The 22,465-nt window shown below is 37.0% G+C and overlaps 1 protein-coding gene across 1 annotated transcript in view; it reads right to left on the bottom strand.

Moving 5' to 3' along the window:
* SLCO4C1 (solute carrier organic anion transporter family member 4C1) overlaps positions 1-3,600 on the bottom strand; it is a 63,990-nt gene extending 60,390 nt beyond the window's left edge. The window contains 1 exon segment of the mRNA XM_028102760.2: positions 3,215-3,600. Within this exon segment, the coding sequence (XP_027958561.1) occupies positions 3,215-3,560 (346 nt within the window). The 5' untranslated portion in view covers positions 3,561-3,600.
* Positions 3,601-22,465: the final 18,865 nt, after the last annotated feature.

Here is a 22,465-nt window from a genome sequence, read left to right on the forward strand (position 1 = left end):
CTAGCAACTCAAACATACTTCCTTAAAAATCAGTTTGCTTTTAAATGGTACACTTGTGACTTTTCAGCTGTTAAATAAAATCGATGCTTACCACATACTAAATTGTAGCTAACTTCATTTTTCTCTATATGACAAAGAGAGAATCAGACTGGTAAATTCTCATGAAGCCAGTTCGCTAGAGAGACTCCAAGAGTAGCATACTTACTCATGGACCTCACTCAGAAGAGTACAAAAATACAAGTGACTCCACTGGTCATTAAAGTAATGCCCAGGGTGGCTGGGTGGCTCAGATGGTTAAGCGTCTGCCTTCGGCTCAGGTCACGATCCCAGGGTCCTGGGATCGAGTCCCGCATCGGGCTCCCTGCTCCTTAGGAGTCTGCTTTTCTCTCTCTCTCCCTCTGTCTCTCATGAATAAATAAATAAAATCTTAAAAAAATAATAAACATGTTTAAAAAAAAGTAATGCCCAATTGCTGCCCAGGTTGTTCAATTATTAAACATACTTATATACAACTAGAGATCCTTGACTTAGTCTTATGAAAGGTGAAATTGATCTCTCAAACCTCTTTTCCTCTAACACTTTTATAGACATTAAAGTTATAATTTAAAAGGTCCTAGAGCAAAAATAAACAAACACTAAGAGTCATTTCAACTACGGGCATTCTAAATCAAATGCAAAGTAAACAAAAAATACACACTTCATCTGTTTATTGCAACTATGATGGAAGAATATAAGGTAAACAAGGAAAAGTTGAAAATTTAATTGTGACTGACTTAACAAAAACGTTTTGTCCAGATACAGATTAAATTTACAGGAGTCTAAACATTAGTATAAGTTGAAAATAAAAAGCATCTGATCAAATTACAGTTTGTAACTAGTTACCCCCTTTACTTAAGAGGATGCCATGAATTGTTTTCATTCATTAATTAACAGAGTATACACAAGACATGATTTCTACAACCACTTTAAATTTTGCTTTATCAAGACTGTTAACTGGAAATACATTTCAAGAAAATCGATATAACAAGTTTTAAAAGTCCTAACATGATTTTACTTTTATGCCAGTTTAATAAGTCAAAAGACAATTTACAATTCTTAAAATTTAAAGGTAAAGTGTCTAATGTACCTAGGAATGACATGCTTATGAGATAAATCTACCTGAGAATATAAAACTTTCCCCATCCAAAAATCAACTCCACCTCCCAGAAAAAAATCAACTTCCCAAAACAAACACTTGCCATACTGATTAAAAGTCAATCATGAAAACTCACTGTCTTTTTGGTACTTCTCTGAGAAAGAAATTTATAAACTCTTGTGGAGGTTTAGTACATTAAGCCTATGAATACCACTCTGAATTCTATGCTGCAAAAGTTCTAAGAACTCTGCTTTAAAAAAGGAAATTTCATGAAAAATTGCATACTATATGTCTCTATTATACATACATGAAAATAGGAGGCACATTAGGAGGTTAAGTGCTAAGAGAAACTCTGGGCTAAGTAAACTAACCTGACAAGTTTTGGGTTTTTGTTTTTGTTTTTCCCAAACACTTCTTAATATACCATGGAAAAGGACCTCCCAGGGATCATGTCTGAGAAACATGGTAATAATTCAAACTTAAATGGTAATAATTCAGATTTAAACTGAGCAAGAATTTATTGGGTCACCTTCATCTAGGATTATGCTACTTAAATTGGGGACCTCTGGGTAGATGTAGCTCTAGGCTAAAACTGACACATCTTTTTAGGAGTGTCAATAATATTTGCTAATAATTTTAAACAATATTTTACATTAGATGTATGTGTTCTGGAATACAGAAATTTCAGAATATGTTTTAAGATAAAACAAGAAATTTTAATTGTGTCCACCTTCTTTGAACTTTGCATTCCTTTGGCACTGAAATGTTTGATCATGGATTTTGGACAACTAAGACCAAGACACTGAGAGAAGGCGAACTTGGGTGGGGACAAGAAACGTGGAAATGGAAATAAATTTTTAGCACAAAACAACCTTTGGCAGAAGAGCTGCAGTTGACCTTCAATCAATGCTTACTTCCTGAACACCTAATATGTGCAAAAGCAAGGGGCGCTGAGTTCCTTTCAGACAGGGGAGCAGCAGTAAGAACAGAAAGAATATATTTAGATTTACTCTTCTGTTAATCTTAAAAAAGATCCGCCTCCTCAAACATATTTCTTGGATTACACTTCTTTCAATCAGCCCTGGATGTTCTCTTTACAAAATACTTTGAAAGTAAGACTCAAGTGACCAAAAAATATCACATACCATCAAATTCTAACTAACCTTCAGCATTTCCTTCAGGATGCTCCATCTTAATGCTCACCTCTCCTCAATGTGTCTGTCACCTTAGTGTGACTTCCCGTTTCTTTCACCCCCTGCATTAGGCAACACAGCAACAGCTTTTACCTTCTCCACGCTTTCTTTCCTGGGAGCCATTCTTCCTCTACTCTACCACTCACTCCTCCAAACCAGGTTTAGACTGCAAACTCCTAAGGGTATAAACGTGGACTTTATCAGTAACTCCCAAGAGACCCTAAAAGAGATCCTGGAACAAAACAGATACTGCACAACTCCTCTGCGTTTCAAAAGCCTCACCCTTCAACAACGCCTCGAGCCTTTGCTAACATTTACTGGACTCCACCCGTACCTGCACACAACGCAAACTAAATATACTCACAAAACATGAATGCTTCTACCTAACCACAAGTTTCTCCTTTGAGAATTACCTTACCTAACTCACCTGCAAATTAATCCTTCCCTTCCAGAACAATGAAGAAAAAAAAAAAAACAAACCTTTAGTAAGGAGCTTAGCAAAATATATGCTTCCGTAGCACAGAACTGGATACCCCCAGTGTAAACGGTTCCCAAAGGAAGGCCCCAAGAATCTCCACCTTCCTTTAAGGAATCGAAACGAGTAAACTGAGGTAGAACACAAAAGGAAAAAAAAGGCGGTGGGGGGAGAAAAGCTCGTATGGCAAGTTTTAAAAGTTGCTACAACAAAGGAAAAGCTAAAATGCGATGCCTGACCCAGCTGACGTGTGTGCGAGCGCTTCCAAGTCCCCAGGCCAGGGCTGCCTCGCCCCGCGCGTCTACCATGCGGGCTCGGCGCGCACCTGCCCTCTCCGCCCCACCAGCTCCGCGCGCCCCTCCTCGCCCTCGCTGGGCCACTGTCCTCTCTCGAGCGGGCGCTGGCCATTACCTTGCGTGAGGGCCAAAAGGCAATAGTAAAGCAGAAAGCCCTGGGGCGTGTTGCAGCGCTGGAGACTCCGCGGTTGTAAGTTCCCACACCCACAGGGTCCCTCCTCAAACTCGTTCAGCGGCTCTGGAACGGACAGCTCTTGGGAGACAGCGGGATCCGCCGAAGGCCGGGGTGGCTCCGGTGACTTCTGGGGCTTCTGAGGTTCCTGTGGCTGCGAATTCTGTCTCTGGGTATTGGCGGACAAGTCAGAGACCTCGACGTGAGAGGGCGATGCAAACAAACGGTGCGGGGTGTCTGGGCTGGAGGCGACGAAAGCCGGGTTCTCGATGCCTTTGCCGCCCTTCATGGTCAGGATGGGTTCTCCCAACTCCAGCGCGTTCTAGCGGCAGAAAAACCCGGTTCCCCTCTGGCTCCTCCCCCGCGCAGGTGGCAGCGCCCCCGTGCGGGAAGACTTCCCGCCTCGGTGCCGTCGCTCCTGCACCGCTAAAGCGCTGTGCCGCCGCCGCCGCCGCCGCCGCCGCCGCCGCCGCCGCCGCCGCCGCCGCCGCCGCCGCCGCCGCCGCCGCCGCCGCCGCCGCCGCCGCGGTGCCGCCGGGAACCCTCCTCTTCGAGCTTGCCTCCGCCTAGAGCGCGGAGCGCGGACGCCGGGCCCGCTGGCGGGGTGATTGGCGCTCGGCCGCGCCTCACCTGTTGCCGCGGGGGTCTACTGGACTGCGGGGCGCGGGCGTGCGGCCCGGCCCGGACGCCGCCAGCTGACCCCGCGAAGCCCCTCAGCCCGCCGCGCTGCTTCCCAGAGCCCAGGGCCTGGGAACTAACCAGAGGCTGCGAGTCTGGTGGCCATAAAGCTCCCTCTGGGTGCTGACAGGAAAGCTGTAAACACAGTTGCATCAGGAGATCATTCCAGAAAATATCCTGCCGGTTTTCTTCCTTTGCTGACTACCAAACCGGATTAGGTCTGGACTGCCAAGAGTCAAGCAGCCACAAATACAATACTTTGGATTTTGAACATCATGGTGCGACTTTAACCTGTCATGCTCCCTAGAAACAGAAATCCCCACCGGTCTCCTCCCCATTACCACGGCCATTAACGTGGCAACATAACCATCTGTTTGGTTTGGCTACCCCAAAACTGAAGATACAGAAATTAGAAATCCTTAAAACCTATATATGATATTCTTTCTGCTGTATACTGCATAGCTAAGATCAGCAATGCTGATATTCATGTAATAATTTCTACCTGTGAAATCAATTTAAAAACACACTATTGGGGCGCCTGGGTGGCTCAGTCGTTAAGCAACTGCCTTCAGCTCAGGTCATGATCCCAGAATGCTGGGATCGAGCCCCACATCTGGCTCCCTGCTCAGCGGGAAGCCTGCTTCTCCCTCTCCCTCTACCCTTGCTTGTGTTCCCTCTCTCTCTGTGTCTCTCTCTCTCTGTCAAATAAATAAATAAAAATTAAATCTTTAAAAAACACACACACACTATTATGCAATAGTTACAATTCATTCTTCCATTCATTCATCAAAAAATGGTGGACAGGAAAGGCCTCACTGAGTTTGAGCAAAGACCTGAAGGAGGTAAGGGAGGGAGTCTCATGTGCAGAATAGAATGGCTAGGGTGAATGAAATGGTTGGAGAACAGTAGGAGTTGAAGGCAGGTGAAGCAGTGCAGATGGGGTGGGGAAGAAGTGATTGGGGCTAAACCTTGGAAGCCATCATAAGGACTCTGGCTTCCATTGTGACTGAAATAGGAAGGTTTGGAACCAAGGAGTGACATGTCATGACACGATTAGGTTTTCAAAGGATCCATTCTCTTTGCCTTCTGAACATACACTAATGCATACTAAAATAATATATTTTAAACGAAGACATTTTTAAAACTGTATCAACATTTCAAGATGTTAATCTTTCCCTAAATTAAATGTGTCTTGTGATAAGGAACATAATATAAATCACACATATTTCCTTTTTTGCTGTGTAATAGGGCTATATACACAAAGCTGTTACGTTTCATAAGACTTCAGACTATTAAGGAAACTACTTCCTCAAATCTAATTATTGATTATAAAAAAACTTCAAAACAATGTGTCTGGACTACCTTTAGCAAAGTTAATCGAGGTCTCAGATGTCAGGTTACTATCTACACCTGTCTTATTATAATTGTTTTCAATACATTAGTACTATTATTCATTTATAAAGGTCCTTTGGTTAAAAGATTACTTCACTAAAAATTGGAAAAGAGTTTCCAAGTTTTGCTGTCTTCATTAAACACCTGGCTGATTGCCTGTCCAAGAAGCTACTTCTAGATTCAGTGCTAATACCTCCTGAATAGCAATGATTTGGTAGTATATGATGACCATATCCAAGCATAGCCTTAATCCTAGAGAAGAGAATATGGTGATGGAAAAGTTATCCCTCATCATAAAACAAGATGTGTTTATTTCTTCTAAAGATAGTCACTAACCTCACTTAAAATGGTTTAGAGGAATGTTTTCAAATACTATTACTTCTTAATGAGATGTACTAGAATTCAGAAGAAATACACAGTGCACGACACATGATAGCTACCATTTTGTGCAAATTTTATTTCAGTTATATCTGCTTTATTTACTGAGCTGAGGGATTGAGATCAAAAATACATATATTTTACTTTCAACAGACGTACATCCTGTTCCTTGTTCCCTGACAATCTAAACTGGCCAAGAACATAGTGAAAGAGTAGAAGTAGGAACTATCTTTTTTTTAAATTTCTTCTATATATTCCATTTTTAATCCTTACTAGAGCAGTAGCTATTATTATCTACATTAGTAACTCTCCTAAAGCCATAGAGCTAATAAGTGGCCTGACAGACTTGAACTCGAAGTTCTCTCTGAATTGCTACAGCCTATCACTATTGGTTAGAATTTTTGCTAGCCATTCTAGGAGATCAATGGTCGTATGATTTGATGTTGATAAGGTTTGGAAGACTAATTCTGCTCTGAAGTGCAGATATTCAGATTTTGCAGATATCCAAATTAGGCCTGATATGGAATCCCCCTAGGCCTTCTATTGTAAAAAGTTTCCACAGAAATGGACTTAGAGTGATGTCTAAAAGTGTAAATGTACATATGATCACAATTTTGTCTATGAAATATGAACTAATTTAAACAACCAGCAAATTTTGCTTTGATGAAATATGATTAAACACAGTCATGGATTAAGACTCTTTTGCACAAGCTTTGAAATAACAAATTCAAACTATACTATCAGAATCCAAGTAGCATAATCATCATGCACTTAAATCGGTACTGTGTAAGGAGAAAACTCCACTTTCACAGTGCTAAAGAGTAGTACTTTTTGGGGGCGCCTGGGTGGCTCAGTCTGTTGAGCGACTGCCTTTGGCTCAGGTCATGATCCTGGAGTCCCGGGATCGAGTCCCGCATCGGGCTCCCTGCTCAGCGGGGAGTCTGCCTCTCCCTCTGACCCTCTCCCTCTGACCCTCTCCCCTCTCGTGCTCTCTATCTCTATCTCATTCTCTCTCTCAAATAAATAAATAAAATCTTTAAAAAAAAAAAAGAGTAGTACTTTTTTTAAAGATTAGTGAAAGCACTGTTGCTTCATCTTAAATACATCTTGCTCTTACTGAAAGTGTTACCAACACCACTTTCCTGTTCCCTTATATCCTTTGTGCTGCAATGATGGAAGGAAGGGGGTTCAGGTTTGCAACAAAGACAACAAAACAAAGCAAAACAAAAAAATTTTGATAGATTTTTTTCTCTTATAATTCTGTGGAAAGTTGTCATTTTTTTATTATTATTATGTTATTTTTTAATTCTTTGGTCCATGTAGGGTAAATCTAGTGAGCGTAGTCAAGATACACCATGTTAAATTTCAGAAGGTAATTAATAAATTGCTATTCTTTTAATGGATTTCAGCTGATATATTTTTAAAGGGTAGGGAATGGGATAAAGAATAGTATCCAAATTTTACAGTAAAGCTCCAACATTGTACACAGGAGCAGATGTCCCTGCCTATGGATTTTTCTCTGGAATGTGCAGTAGGTCTTTCCCTTCAGGAATTGGATGAACCAAGACAAAGTGGCTGAATGACAGAAGCTATCAAGATTATCCCACTAACTCCCCTTGGTCTGATTCCATGCTTAAAAGAAATCTTATCATTATATGTTGGCCTTCCATGTAGATATACCTATAGGATGGAAATATATGCCTATCTTGAGTACTTTATCATTTTTCTTTCTGTGTACTTTTAATAATTTATTAGTTCCCTTCCAGGTGTATAGTGGATATAAATCCTTTAGTAATATAACACTATGATGCTCACAGAATTTTAAAACTGCAGGATCTTGAGAGAGCCTGAATACAAAGAGGGTCAAGTGCAGATATTGTTGTGGTAATTAAAAACATCACTATTAATGACTTATTAGTACCACTGGATCTTATATTTATTAAATAAAAGCAATGGCACAATCTAAGTGATCTTAGTATTGTTCATTTATCTTTTCTATTTTAAATGCTCTATAAAATGTGTAATTAAAAATAAATTATATCTGGGTGCCTGGGTGGCTCAGTTGGTTAAGCGACTGCCTTCGGCTCAGGTCATGATCCTGGAGTCCCAGGATCGAGTCCCACATCAGGCTCCCTGCTGATCAGGGAGTCTGCTTCTCCCTCTGAACCTCTTCTCTCTCATGCTCTCTATCTCTCATTCTCTCTCTCTCAAATAAATAAATAAAATCTTTTAAAAAAATAAATAAATTATATCTAAGAAAAATGTAATGCTGAACCAGATTATTTTTAATACTTTTTGATTGCAGTTCCACAGAAAGATACATTTATGTTTAGAAGAAATTGCAGTTATATTTTCTTCAGTAATATAATCATAAATCATTAAGAAATTCATATCTATGAACATGGATGATTATAATTTTTTAAAAAGAAAACATGTAAACATTTAATACTATAATCCCATAAGAAAGCTAACTCAGTAGGCAGTGAAAAATGTATACTAGCATAAAACTTACTGTAGCGTATCAAGTTAAGCATTTCACTGATAAGTGATTAATATTATAATTTACTCAAAATACTGTGAACTCTAAAGAAGAGTATTTATTATACAAATATCACAACATTAGGTATAGTGAAAATAGCATATTTGGATTTATATATATATATCAAGAAATGCTTTAAGCTAGAAGAAATTATTCTACAGCAAATGAATAGTTAGGATAATATTTCTCAAAACATACTTCTTTTCTGCTCAAGATCTGATTTTGATGCCAGGAAACAGTTCAATGTTATCATTTTGTAGAATATATGTAATCACAAGGTCATCATCATGACAAAACACCAGCTTTACTGAACAGAGAAACAGCCATGCTGCCACTCTTGATAGTCCCGTCATTCCTACAATTTAATCACTACCATTTCTTAACAAAGTGGATGATGACGGTTATTAAAATTTAGATTTATAGAACTACAAGGGACATCAAGATGTCATTTGTTCCAACAACCTGTTTCTAGGCAGATTAATGTCAAATGTACCCAAAACCTCAATGTAATTAGAAGCAGGAAATAGGCCAGTAACAAGGGGTATGGTAGTGGTGAGTGAGGAATTGTCATATATTCTTTCATAGTGATCTTTTTATAGTTTACTGGAAGTTGGTAGAAGTCTAGTGTAAGGTTGAGGGAGCTAGCAGGCTACTATTAATTAGTAAAATAACTTACTTGTATGTACAAATAAGAGCTTTAATGAATAGAACTCAAGTCAGTAGACATAAATAAAACAAAGCAAAACCTTAGAAACCTTTACGTTTCTATTTTATAACTCGTGAAAGTTCTCAGGGCATATTCCTAAAGGACAAGGATGAAGATTTTATACTCTGTGAAAGAGATAAGAAAAGAGAGAATTTCTTGATTATCAGATAAAATTCACAGAATCAATGTGTCTTCTTTGAAGAGAAGATACGAAGTTCTGCATACTTCAGCTTATCTGAGGAGAGGAAAATTTGCTAGACTAGAAAGAGAAAAGAATACCAAAAAATTCTAAGAAGGTGAAACTCTACTTCTACTTCTACTTCCCAACATTCAGACTATCTTAAAATAATGTACTCAACCCTAATTGTTTTACCAAAAGAACAAATGACTAATGAGAGCAGGTCCAAGGATAATATAACTAAGATAGAAAAATTGAGATCTGTCACATGAACATTAGTTGAAATAACTATGAAAGTTGATCCTGAAGGAAAGATACAGGGTTAACAACAGAGTTGTCATAAAATATTTGAGCAGAGATACCATTTGAAACAGAGATCAGACTTATTCTTTATGGTTCTTGAGATTAGTACAAGGATCTTGAAAGTAGAAGAAGAAAAATATGAGCTCAAAATAAAGGAAAATCTTTATAAATAATTAGAGCAGCGATTCTCAAAATGTCATCCAGGATCCCCAGGGGAAATCTGAAACCTTTTGAAAGGGTCTTCAAATTCACAATTATATTCAAAATGATTCTAGGGTGTTATTTGCCTTTTAGATTCTCATTTTCTCATGAGCCTACAGTGATGTTTTCCAGAGGCTACTGGACATGTCATATCACAAAAAGAAGACATAAGAACCTCTTATTAAGCCAGACATAAAAGAGATTTGAACAAGGTAAAACCATTCCATTCTTTTCACCATAATTTTTGAAAATATATTTTTCCAGCTTTATTGAGGTATGATTGACAAACAAAAATTGTATGTATTTATGGTATACAATATGATATTTTGATATATGTATATGTGGTGAAATAATTACCACAGTCAAGTAATTAACATATCTATCACCTTTCACATAGTTATCTGTGTGTGTGGGTGTGTGTGTGTGTATGTGTATGAGGAAAACACTTGAGATCTACTCTCTTAGCAAATTTCTCAGTGTACATTAACTATAGTCATTGTGCTGTATATAATAGATTTCCAAAACTTTCTCATCTTACAAGTGAAAGTGTGTACTTTTTGACTAACATCTCCCTTCCCTCCCCACCTCCCAGGTCCTGGTAATGTCCAGTCTATTCTCTGTTACATGAATCCAACTGTTCGTTTGTTTGTTTTGTTTTTGGATTCCACATACAAATGAGGTCATGAGATAGTTGTCTTTCTGTGTCTGGCTTATAATTATTGAATCTTAAAAATATTTATGTTAATATATACTGGGTTTATTATAGCTATTTAAAATGAATCATTAAAATGGTTCATTTTAATTTCTAATATGATAAACATCAATAGATATATCCCACATAAACAAAAGCTCTTTGCAATTTTAATAAGTGCTAAATATATAAATGGGTCTTGAGATAAAATAGTTTAAGACCTGTAGAATTAGAGCTTTACAAAATGGGATAAACTAAAGTAGACTGAAGCCACTGAAACCCATTCCAAATCTGAAATACAATGATGCTAAAAATCTGTACTCATCCGTTAATTTAATAAAATACTGACACGAACATAAACTTGTTAAAATTTGTCTCATCAAACATTTATTTAGTGTCAGAACTAAGAATTCCGTTGTCAACTCAGTAGACCACTTTTATTCCTTCCCCTGATCCTATTCCCATAGTTTAGCAATTCTGTTTACCTCCAGGCTTTGGCCAAGCAAATAAATGGACCGTATTGTATTTTAACTGGAACCTTTCATGAGTTCACTGCCTGAGATGTTTCTTGGTTGTAACTACCTTCCTTTCTTAATACTCCTTGACTGAATAGACAAATATTTCTCAGGCTTCTGATATACTGTTTACCTAGACTCTTGTTTTCTTTATGTGTCTAAGGCATTCAAAGTACACGTTAGCAAAGGAAGACTCAGTTCTGGGATGTGGGTGGAAAGTAAGAAAACAAGAATGAAGCCACACGAGGATACTACCTGCTTTTGAGGTTATTCATGAAGTGGAATGAGTCATAAAACAGTAAGTCATACACAACTGTACACTAACAAATGCTTTCCCAAATAATGTACCTGAATATAAAAGGTATATTGAACAAATGCCACATGAGACTTACCGAAGTATAATAAATCAGTAGGTATGATATGCTATAAACATGAAAATACTGTAAGCATAAACATTAATTGGTTACTATAATGTATGTGTCATAATATTCAAGCATGATAGATGGTATCAAGGCTTTGGAATCATTTATACATTCTTTTATAATGTCCATGGTTCAGAAACTTACACCTACACAATCATACCAATAAAAAATAAGCAAAGAAAAAAAAAACTTACACCTATATTTCCTTATCAAAAAAGAAAAAAAAAGTCAAGAGTAAAGGCAAACATCCTAAGGTAAAATCAACCAGTAAAATAAAATTACTCATGGGATACTTGGAATGATACAAGACAATAGAGGATGATCTGGAAAATAGTTTCCCAACTGCCAATAGGTGCCAATCTGTGGCTGTCCTAAACATAAACACTACAGATAATCTTAATAGTCCCTCCAACATTTTTGTAGTTATTATCTAAATATTTAAAGATAAAGGAACCTAATTATTATGATTTCTGGTTCTTATATAATAGGTATAGAAATGTTGTCTTTCTTTGAATCCTAGAAAAGTAAACGGCAGTATACCATTTTAGATGTTTGGAATAGATTTGATCAGAATAATATAAAGCGGGCATTGTCATATAATTTTCACCTCACATGAAGGGTATATAGAACTTACTTGCACTATTCGTGTAAGTTTTCTATATAATTTTGCAATGAGGCTAGAATTTATAAAAATAAGATCTTGTTATTACCTTTCATAAAACTCTCCAATGCTTTCCATCATACTTAGAGTAAAATACTGTTGTTCCCATGGCCTACAAGGCCCTATATATTTTAGCCCCTGCCTACCTCCAACATTAGTTCATAACACTTTACCCCTTGCTAAATATGATTTAGTCATAAGGTTCTCCTATTTCTTTCACATAACAAACTCTTCTCCGTCTCGTGGCCCTTGAACTTGCTAGTCACTCTGCTTAGGATGTTACTTTCCAGGATCTTGTAAAGCTGATGTTTTCACAACATTCAAGCTCAGCATAAATGTCATCTCAGGAAGGCTTTTTCTGTTTGATTGAAATAATCATCATACACACACACAAATACACATTCTGTAACACCTTGTCCTGATTACTTTCCTTATATCATGTATCACAGTCCACAAATATTTCTCTTAACCTGTTTATTATTTTCCTCCTAAACCAGAGGAATTTTGTATTTCCAGTTCTGGCATACTAAGGGGTCCACAAACATTTGTTGAATGAATCAATTTGAAAGAAAGCCACAAAATAGTTATCATTGTAATAATCATCATAATAGCTACCTTTCATCTTGACAGCAACATATTAAGTCATTTATGTGCAGTATTGTATCCTTACCTTACGTACTACATCTTTACCTTACCTACCACTGTATCCCTACATTTCCTTTCATAGTATGAATGTGCAGCTTCTGCCATGGCACTCAATGAATTCTATCTTCTGGAATTTATGCCATTATGTCATCTCTTTCCCTTGTGTGTACTGGATAGAACTAATGACTTGTCTCCAACAAACAAGATATGCCAAAAGTGGTGGGGGGTGAGATGATAAAAAAGGAACTTTGCTGGAGTGAAACCTGCTGTATATGAACTTAACCAAATTATCAAGGTTAACGATACTGGCAATACATGACATCATGTATCCATGATATGATGCAATGGAAAGGGCAAATCACTTCTGTGTTATCTTTCCCATAATGCAAAACTTCAGTGTAATCATGAAAAAATATCACACAAACCCAAATTTAGGGGCATTCTACAAAAAACCATCAGTTCTTCTAAAAAATGTCAAGATCATGAAATGTAAGGAAAGAATGATCACAGATCAAGGAGACTAAGGAGACATGACTAAGCACAATGTGACATCCTGGATTGGGTCCTAAAACAGAACATGGGTGGAAAAACTTGTGACATCTGAATAAAGTTATAGTTTAACTTTTTAAAAAAGGGATGAGAGTGGGGTTCCTGGGTGGCTCAGTTGGTTAAGCATCAGACTCTTGGTTTCAGCTCAGATCATGATCTCAGGGTCATGAGAGTGTGGGCTCCACACTCAGCAGGGAGTCTGCTTGAGATTCTCTCCCTCGCCCTCTACCCCTCATCCTGCAAGTGCTTTCTCTTGCTCTCTCTCCAAAATAAATAAATAAATAAAATCTTTAAAATAAAAAAAATTGATAAGATGTCACCTTTCAGCCAGAACTGCCATCCTCCTGTAATTCTCCAAAATGACCAACACAAAGCGAAAGAGAAGAGGTACCCATTGTATGTTCTCTAGGCCTTTTAGAAAACATTTAGTTGTTCCTTTGGCCACACACGTACAAATCTACAAGAAAGGTGATATTGTGGACCTCAAGGGAATGGGCACTGTTCAAAAAGGAACAACCCACAAATGCTACCATGGCAAAACTCTACAACGTTACCCAGCATGCTGTTGGCATTGCTGTAAACAAGTTAAAGGCAAGAATCTTGCCAAGAGAATTAATTTGCATATTGAGCATATTAAGCACTTAAAGAGACAAGATAGCTTCCAGAAGCACGTGAAGGAAAGTGACCAGAAAAAGAAGGAAACCAAAGAGAAAGGTATTTGGGTTCAACGAAAGTGCCAATCTGCTCCACCAGAGTCACACACTTGGTGAGAACCAATGGAAAGGAGCCTGAGCTGCTAGAACCCATTTCCTATGAATTCATGGCATAATAAGTGTAAGAAAATAAAGGATCTCAAGACTATAAAAAAAAATGATGTGATGTCAATTCTGAGACCAGGCTATAGAAGGCTATTTTGTTTGCACTTACTCTGTGGCTCTTCTGGCTTGCAGCTCTGATGAAGCAAGGTCTATGATGTGAGCCCACATGGACAGGCCCACAGGACAAGGAACTGAGAGTTGCCTCTGGTCAAAAGCTAGTGAATCGCTGAGTCCATTGGTCCAATATACCTTGAAAAACTGAATCCTACCAACAACTGTAATGATGGGTAGGTGATGCCACTCAACAGCTGAGCGGGGAGTCTGGGTCACAGAGCTCCAAATGGCAGCAGCAGCTCAGGATGTTTTATAGCTACAGGGTTTATTTTATCTATGGCTAGCAGAGGCTGGGCACTGTTTTCCATGATACGCAAAGCAAGCCAGCTCAAAATGGATAAAAATCTGTTTATTTGGGCTATGCTAAAAATATTGGATGTGTAAAAATTTTAATTTGGCACCATTGATCTTTGGGCTAATAAGTCCCAGAACTCTGTGAAGAAATAAACAACCTAGGGCCCATCTTTGGTTAATTTAATAACAGATTCACACTAAAGTTCTTCTATAATTGACTGGATTAAATGGCAACTACTTGCCGTTAAAAACTTCTGGGTTAACACTACATCAAAAACTAATGATGCAATGTATGGTGATTAACATAACATAATAAAAAAACTTCCTAGGCTAAGATAAAATCATAACTTTTAGTTCTTATAGAACTCTCAACTGCTAAAAAAAATATTTGTTCAGGCATATTAGAGGCTCAAAGCTCTTTGAGAAATGTTGACTCCCTGCCAGGCATTACTATAGCCTCTGCCCCAGCCACTTTCATGAAAAGGTGGAATTACCTCTAAGTAAAAAAAAAAAAAAAAAGTACATAATGTGAATAACTGCATCTTATTCTGCTACTGACCATTGTTCATAAAGAAGGTATAGCTTTTTTAAATAAGATACACAGTCTTCCTTTTAGTCACTAGCCAGAGAACACAATTTGGAATTGGAAATCTTTTTTTTTAATATTTTATTTATTTATTTGACAGAGAGAGAGAGAGACAGTGAGAGATGGAACACAAGCAGGGTGGGTGGGAGAGGGAGAAGCAGGTTTCCCGCCGAGCAGGGAGCCCGATGCGGGGCTCGATCCCAGGACCTTGAGATCATGACCTGAGCCAAAGGCAGATGCTTAACAACTGAGCCACCCAGGTGCCCCTGGAATTGGAAATCTTTTGTGCTAAACGTGTAGGTAGGATATAACAGTCTAAGGGAATGTTAGCCATGAAGTCTTCTAAATTTTCTAAACTCTATCTTTAAGCCAGAATTCTAGAAATCAGAGAAATTTAGTCCCTGATCTTTACTAAGCTATAACTTGATATTTGTATTTTTTTAAGATAAACTCTGCCATATTGCAGTAACAAATTACCACTCTAATTGTGGTGGCTCAACATAATAAAGCATTTTTGTCTAGCTTCACTACATGTTCAACAAGTATTCGAGAGTGTCTGCTCTGCTATACATATACAGTCTGTGGCCCAGGGTGATTGAGGACTTACCACCTTGTAGTTGTACCATCCGAACCATACAAACAGGAGAAAAGAACCTGATTTGAAAGAGACCCATTTCACTTCTGCTCATATTTCACTGGCCAAAATGAGTAACATCTAACTTCAAGGAGACTGGAAAATGTGAGTGTAGGAAATAGAATATTTGATATCATCCCTATGACAGTGCCATTCCTGTAAGCTTTTAAGGGCTAATATGATGGGTGTTATTTATTTCCTATAGCTGCTTTAACAAATTACCACAAACTAGTGACTTCAAAACAACAAAAATTTATTATAATATGAAAGTCAGAAATCCAAAAGGGGCCTTGATGGATTATAATCAAAGTGTTGGCATTTCTTGTCTCATAGTCCCCCTTCCTTCTCTCTTCAAAGCAAGAAATGGGCATTTGAGTCTTTTTCACATCACATCATTCTGACACTGACTCTCCTGCTTCCCTCTTCCATATTTCAGGATCCCTGTGGTAAGATTTAACCTAGAAAAATCCAGGATAATCTCTCTATTTTAAGGTCACCTGATTAGAACCTTAATTCCATCTCCAACCTCCAGAGATCGGGAGATAGATGTTTTTGAGGAGCCATCATTTGCCTACCACTATAGAATATGAAAAACATTTGTGCAGCTTTGACATGTACCTGCTATAAAGATAATGCTTTCTATGTCATGCCATGACTTTTATATAAAATTCACATTTAAAAACATTAAGAACTAATAGGCCTCCTTTTATTAGTTCATGGGAGTGAAGTAACACAATATGTTTTCCTTTTGGTCTTAGAGACAAAGAAGAAGAAAAGTGAATTCAGTAATACATGTCCATACAAATATCAGTTTCCAGAACAAGTAAATCCTGTTTTCCTAGGTAGTCTTATAAATTATTTGTCCTTAATAAAAATTCTACCTGCTGCCTTCAATGCTTTTAGAACCAAAAAATATTAAAAATTCTATTAATCAAAAAAAATAATAATGTCAGCATTGCTGAGTTGAAAATTATAGAATATAGAAAACAAATTGAAAGAAAAATAAATATTAAACATTATTCTGCACAATAAACATTTTCTTATTTACAAACATATAGAGAGCAAGGCATATATATACTTAGAAGAAAGAAAATTTAGAGGAATAAAACAAAATCCCTTCCCTTAAGGAGCACAATATTTATTTAGAATGGCAAAATCATACACATGAAGGCATAACTAGCTACACCTAACATGATATAAGCAGAATTGTGTCTTATAAATAATATGAGTTATAGCAGGAAGAGAAGGGGAAAATGAGTAATTATATGGGAAAAAATCATCTGATTAAGTCAGGAGTAAATTTTTTACAATAAATTTTATTTTTTAGGGCTCTGTTTAGGTTCATAGCAAAAATGAGAGGAGGCACAGAGATTTTCCATATAAACCCTAGCCCCTGTCCTACACATGCATAGCCTCCTCCATTATCAACATCGTTCAACAGAGGAGTAATGGATGAAACTACACTAACAAATTATTATCACTCAAAGACCGTAATTTACTTTAGGTTTACTCTTGATGTACAGTTCATGGGTTTGGACAAATTTCTTGTTTTTTTTTAATTTTTTATTGTTATGTTAATCACCATACATCATTAGTTTTTGATGTACTGTTCCATGATTCATTGTTTGTGCATAACACCCAGTGCTCCATGCAGAACGTGCCCTCTTTAATACCCATCACCAGGCTAATCCATCCCCCCATGTCCCTCCCCTCTAGAACCCTCAGTTTGTTTTTCAGAGTCCGTCGTCTCTCATGGTTCATCTCCCCATCCGATTTCCCCCCTTCATTCTTCCCCTCCTGCTATCTTCTTCTTTTTTTTCTTTTCTTAACATATATTGCATTATTTGTTTCAGAGGTACAGTTCTGTGATTCAGCAGTCTTGCATAATTCACAGTGCTCACCAAAGCACATACCCTCCCTAATGTCTATCACCCAGCCACCCCATCCCTCCCACGCCCGCCACTCCAGCAACCCTCAGTTTGTTTCCTGAGAATAAGAATTCCTCAGATCGATGAGGTCATATGATACATGCCTTTCTCTGATTGACTTATTTCACTCAGCATAACACCCTCCAGTTCTATACACATTGTTGCAAATGGCAAGATTTCATTCCTTTTGATGTCTGCATAATATTCCATTGTGTATATATACCACCTCTTCTTTATCCATTCATCTGTCGATGGATATCTTGGCTCTTTCCACAGTTTGGCTATTGTGGACAACACTGCTATAAACATTGGGGTGCACATACCCCTTCAGGTCCCTACATTTGTATCTTTGGGGTAAATACCCAGTAGTGCAATTGCTGGATCGTATGGTAGCTCTATTTTCAACTTTTTGAGGAACCTCCATACTGTTTTCCAGAGTGGTTGCACCAGCTTGCATTCCCAACAGTGTAGGAGGGTTCCCCTTTCTCTGCATTCCCGCCAACATCTGTCGTTTCCTGACTTGTTAATTCTAGCCATTCGGACTGGTGTGAGGTGGTATCTCATTGAAGTTTTGATTTGGATTTCCCTGATGCCAAGCAATGTTGAGAACTTTTTCATGTGTCTGTTGGCCATTTGGATGTCCTCTTTGGAAAAATGTCTGTTCATGTCTTCTGCCCATTTCTTGATTGGATTATTTGTTCTTTGGGTGTTGAGTTTGAGAAGTTCTTTATAGATTTTGGATACTAGCCCTTTATCTGATATGTCATTTGCAAATATCTTCTCCCATTCTGTTGGTTGTCTTTTGGTTTTGTGGCCTGTTTCTTTTGCTGTGCAAAAGCTTTTTATCTTGATGCAGTCCCAATAGTTCATTTTTGCCCTTGCTTCCCTTGCCTTTGACGATGTTTCTAGGAAGAAGTTGCTGTGGCTGAGGTCAAAGAGGTTGCTGCCTGTGTTCTCCTTTAGGATTTTGATGGACTCCTGTCTCACATTTAGGTCTTTCAACGATTTTGAGTCTATTTTTCTGTGTGGTGTAAGGAAATGGTCCAGTTTCATTCTTCTGGATGTGGCTGTCCAATTTTCCTAACCAAAGAGGCAAAGGATCTGTACTCAGAAAACTATAAAATACTCATGAAAGAAATTGAGGAAGACACAAAGAAATGGAAAAACATTCCATGCTCATGGATTGGAAGAACAAATATTGTGAAGATGTCAATGTTACCTAGAGCAATACACATTCAATGCAATCCCCATCAAAATACCATCCACTTTTTTCAAAGAAATGGAAAAAACAATCTTAAAATTTGTATGGAACAAGAAAGGACCCCGAATAGCCAGAGGAATGTTGAAAAAGAAAAGCAAAGCTGGCGGCATCACAATTCCGGACTTCCAGCTCTATTACAAAGCTGTCATCATCAAGACAGTATGATACTGGCACAAAAACAGACACATAGATCAATGGAACAGAATAGAGAGCCCAGAAATGGACCCTCAACTCTATGGTCAACTAATCTTTGACAAAGCAAGAAAGAATGTCCAATGGAAAAAAAACAGTCCCTTCAACAAATGGACAAATTTCTAATGATATGTATCCACCATTATAATATCATACAGAGTAGTTTCACTGCCCTAAGAATTATCTGTGCTCTGCCTATGCACACCTCCCTCCCCCTTAACCTCTGGCAACTATTCACCTTTTTACTGTTTCCACAGCTTTGCCTTTTCTGAAATGTCATATAGTTGGAATCATATGGTTTGTAGCCTTTTCAGATTGGCTTCTTTCACTTAACTAATATACATTTAATTTCTTCCATATCTTTTCATGGTATGATAGCTCACTTTTTTTAGCCTTGAATGTACCAATTTATTTATCCATTACCTACTGCTTAGATGTACCAGTTTATTTATCCATTACCTACTGAAGGACAGCATGTTTGCTTCCAAGTTTTAGTAACTATGAATAATCTGCTGTAAACATCCATGTATAGGTTTTTGTGTGGATATAAAATTTCAGTTCCTTTGAGTAAATGTCAATAAGTGTAATTGCTGAATCTCATGATAAGAGTATGATTACTCTTCTAAGAAACTCCCAAACTATCTTCCAACATGGCTGTACAATTTGGAATTCCCACCAGTAATGAATGAGAATTCCTCTTGCTCCACATTTTCACCAGGATTTGGTGTTGTCAGTACTCCAAATGTTGGCCATTCTAATAGATATGTAATGGTATCTCATTTTAATTTGCATTTTCCTGATGACAAATGATGTGGAACCTCTTTTTGTATGCTTATTTGCCATCTGTATATCTTCTTTGGTAAGATATTCTGTGAAGGTCTTTGGCTTATTTTTTAAATCAAGCTTGTTTTTTCCCCTATTGTTGAGTTTTAAGAGTTCTTTTTTTATTTATTTATGTTATATTAATCGCTATGGTGAGCACTGTGAATTGTGCAAGACTGTTGAATCACAGGAAGAATTAAGAGTTCTTTTATGTTTTGCATATCAGTTCTTTAGGAGTCCTTTTGCAAATATTTTCTTCCACTCTGTGGTTCATCTCATTGTCTTTTGTAGAGCAGAAGTTTTTAATTTTAAATAAATCCAGTTTATCAATTATTTTTTTCATGGATTGTACCTTTGATATTTAACCTATAAAGTCATCAATATACCCAAGATTATGTAGTTTTCTCCTATGTTATCCTCAGTGAATTTTATAGTTTTGCATTTTACATTTAGGTCTGTGATTCATTTAAAGTTAATTTTTGTGAAAGGTATAAAGTCTGTGTCTAGATTCATTTCTTTGCCTGAGGATGTCCAGTTGTTCCAGTACCATTAATTGAAGAGCTTATCTTTGCTCCATTATATTACATTTGTGTCTTTGTCAAAAACAAATTGAATATATTTACATAGATCTATTTCTAGGCTATCACGTTCCATTGATTTACTTGTCTTTTCTTTTACCAGTACCACACTATCTTGATTACTATAGCTTTATATTGTCTTGAAATCAGATAGCTTCAGTCCTCCAACATTTTCTCCTTCAATATTTTGTTGCCTAGTCTAAGCCTTTTTGCTCTCCATATAAACTTTAGGGTCAGTCTGTCATATATATAAAATAATTTGTTGGAATTATATTGAATCTAAGGATTAATTTGGGAAGAACTGACATCTTGATAATATTGAGGCTCCCTATCAATAAACATGGAATATCTCTCAATTTATTTAGTTCTTCTTTAATTTCTTTCATCATAGTTTTGCAGTTTTCTTCATTTTATATATCTTGTTAGCTTTATACCATAGAATTTCTTTTTTTTCTCTTGGTAATGTAAATGGTATTGTGTTTTTAATTTCAAATCCCACTTGCTCATTGTTGGTATATAGAAAAGTGATAGATTTTGCATATTAATTATGGATTCTGTAACCTTGCTATAATTGCTTATTAGTTTCAGGAGTTTGTCAATTCTTTTGGATTGTCTACATAAATGAGTACATCATCTGTGAATAAAGACCATTCTATTTCTTCCTTCTCAATCTGTATACCTTTTATTTCCTTTTCTTGTCTTATTATATTAGCTAGAACTTCCAGTATAATGTTGAAAAGCAGTGGTGAGGCTTTCCAATTTGTGAGAAGAATATATCCCTAATTGGCATTGTTGTGTTATAGCCACCATTCTCTGACTCTTTCATTTCATGATCATATACATCCTATGTTCTCTGTAGTGAAATTCCCCTCATAAAAAATGAGCTCCAGGGTTTACTTCCAGCTAGACCAGAAGTTTTCAGTTAGTTCATAGAATAGCCTATATATATTTAGTAGTTGTCCTAAATCAGGTTCCAAATTCACTGTTCCCAAATTCTTGTTTGAGATTGATAATCCCAAGAACATCCATTAAAAGACTACAAAAGGTTTTAGGAACTGTTTAATAAACTATGGTCCTTTTTCTCTCACCTATGCTTTGCCAGTTCAAACTCTCATCTAACTTTCTTGATTCAAATCCCTGTGATAAAATTAGTCATTAATTGTCTTAAATATAAAACCTGAAACCATTAAATTCTTAGAAGAAAACATAAGGGAAAAGCTCTTTGACATTGATCTTAGCAATGGTCTTATGGATATGACACCAAAAGCGTAAGCAACAAGAGTGAAATAAACAAATGCAACTACATCAAACTAAAAAGCTCTGCACAGCAAAAGAAGTAATCAACAAAATGAAAAGGCCACTTACAAATGAACAAAAATATTTGCAAACCATACATCTGATAAGAGAATATACAAAATAAGAAACTCATACAACTTAATAGCAAAAAAAAAAAAATCTGATTTTAAAATGGGCAAGAGAACTAGGCATTTTTCCAAAGATATTTAAATGACCAACAGGTACATGAAAAGATGCTCAACATTACTAACCACCAGGAAATGCATATCAAAACCACAATGAGTTTTCTCAAACCTGTTAGAATAGCTTTTGTAAAAGAGACAAGAATAAGAGGATGTAGAGAACACTTATGCATTGTTGGTAGGAATGTAAATTGGTTCAGCTACTATGGAAAATAGTATGGAGGTTCCTCAAAAAATTAAAAATAGAACTACTTTATGATCTAGCAATCCCACTTCTGGGTGTATATCCAAAGGAAATTAAAGCACTACAGATCTTCCTCGATTTACAATGAGATTAACTCCAAATAAACCCATTATAAGTTGAAAATATAGTAAGTCAAAAATACATTTACTACACCTAGCTTACCAAACATCATAGCTTAGTCTAGCCTACTTTAAATGTCCTTAAAACACTTACATTAGTTACATTAGAACTACATTTGGGCAAAATTATCTAACATAAAGTCTATTTTATAAGAATGTGCTGAAAGCTCATGAAACTTATGGAATAATGTACTGAAAGTAAAAAACAGAATGGCTGTCAGTGTATGTGTTATTTAACCTCATGACTGCGTGGCTTACTGGGACCTGC

Source organism: Eumetopias jubatus, unplaced genomic scaffold (genome assembly GCF_037043125.1).
Source record: "Eumetopias jubatus isolate StellerSeaLion01/CBP00866 unplaced genomic scaffold, mEumJub1_p1.0 scaffold_5, whole genome shotgun sequence".
Lineage (NCBI taxonomy): Eukaryota > Metazoa > Chordata > Mammalia > Carnivora > Otariidae > Eumetopias > Eumetopias jubatus.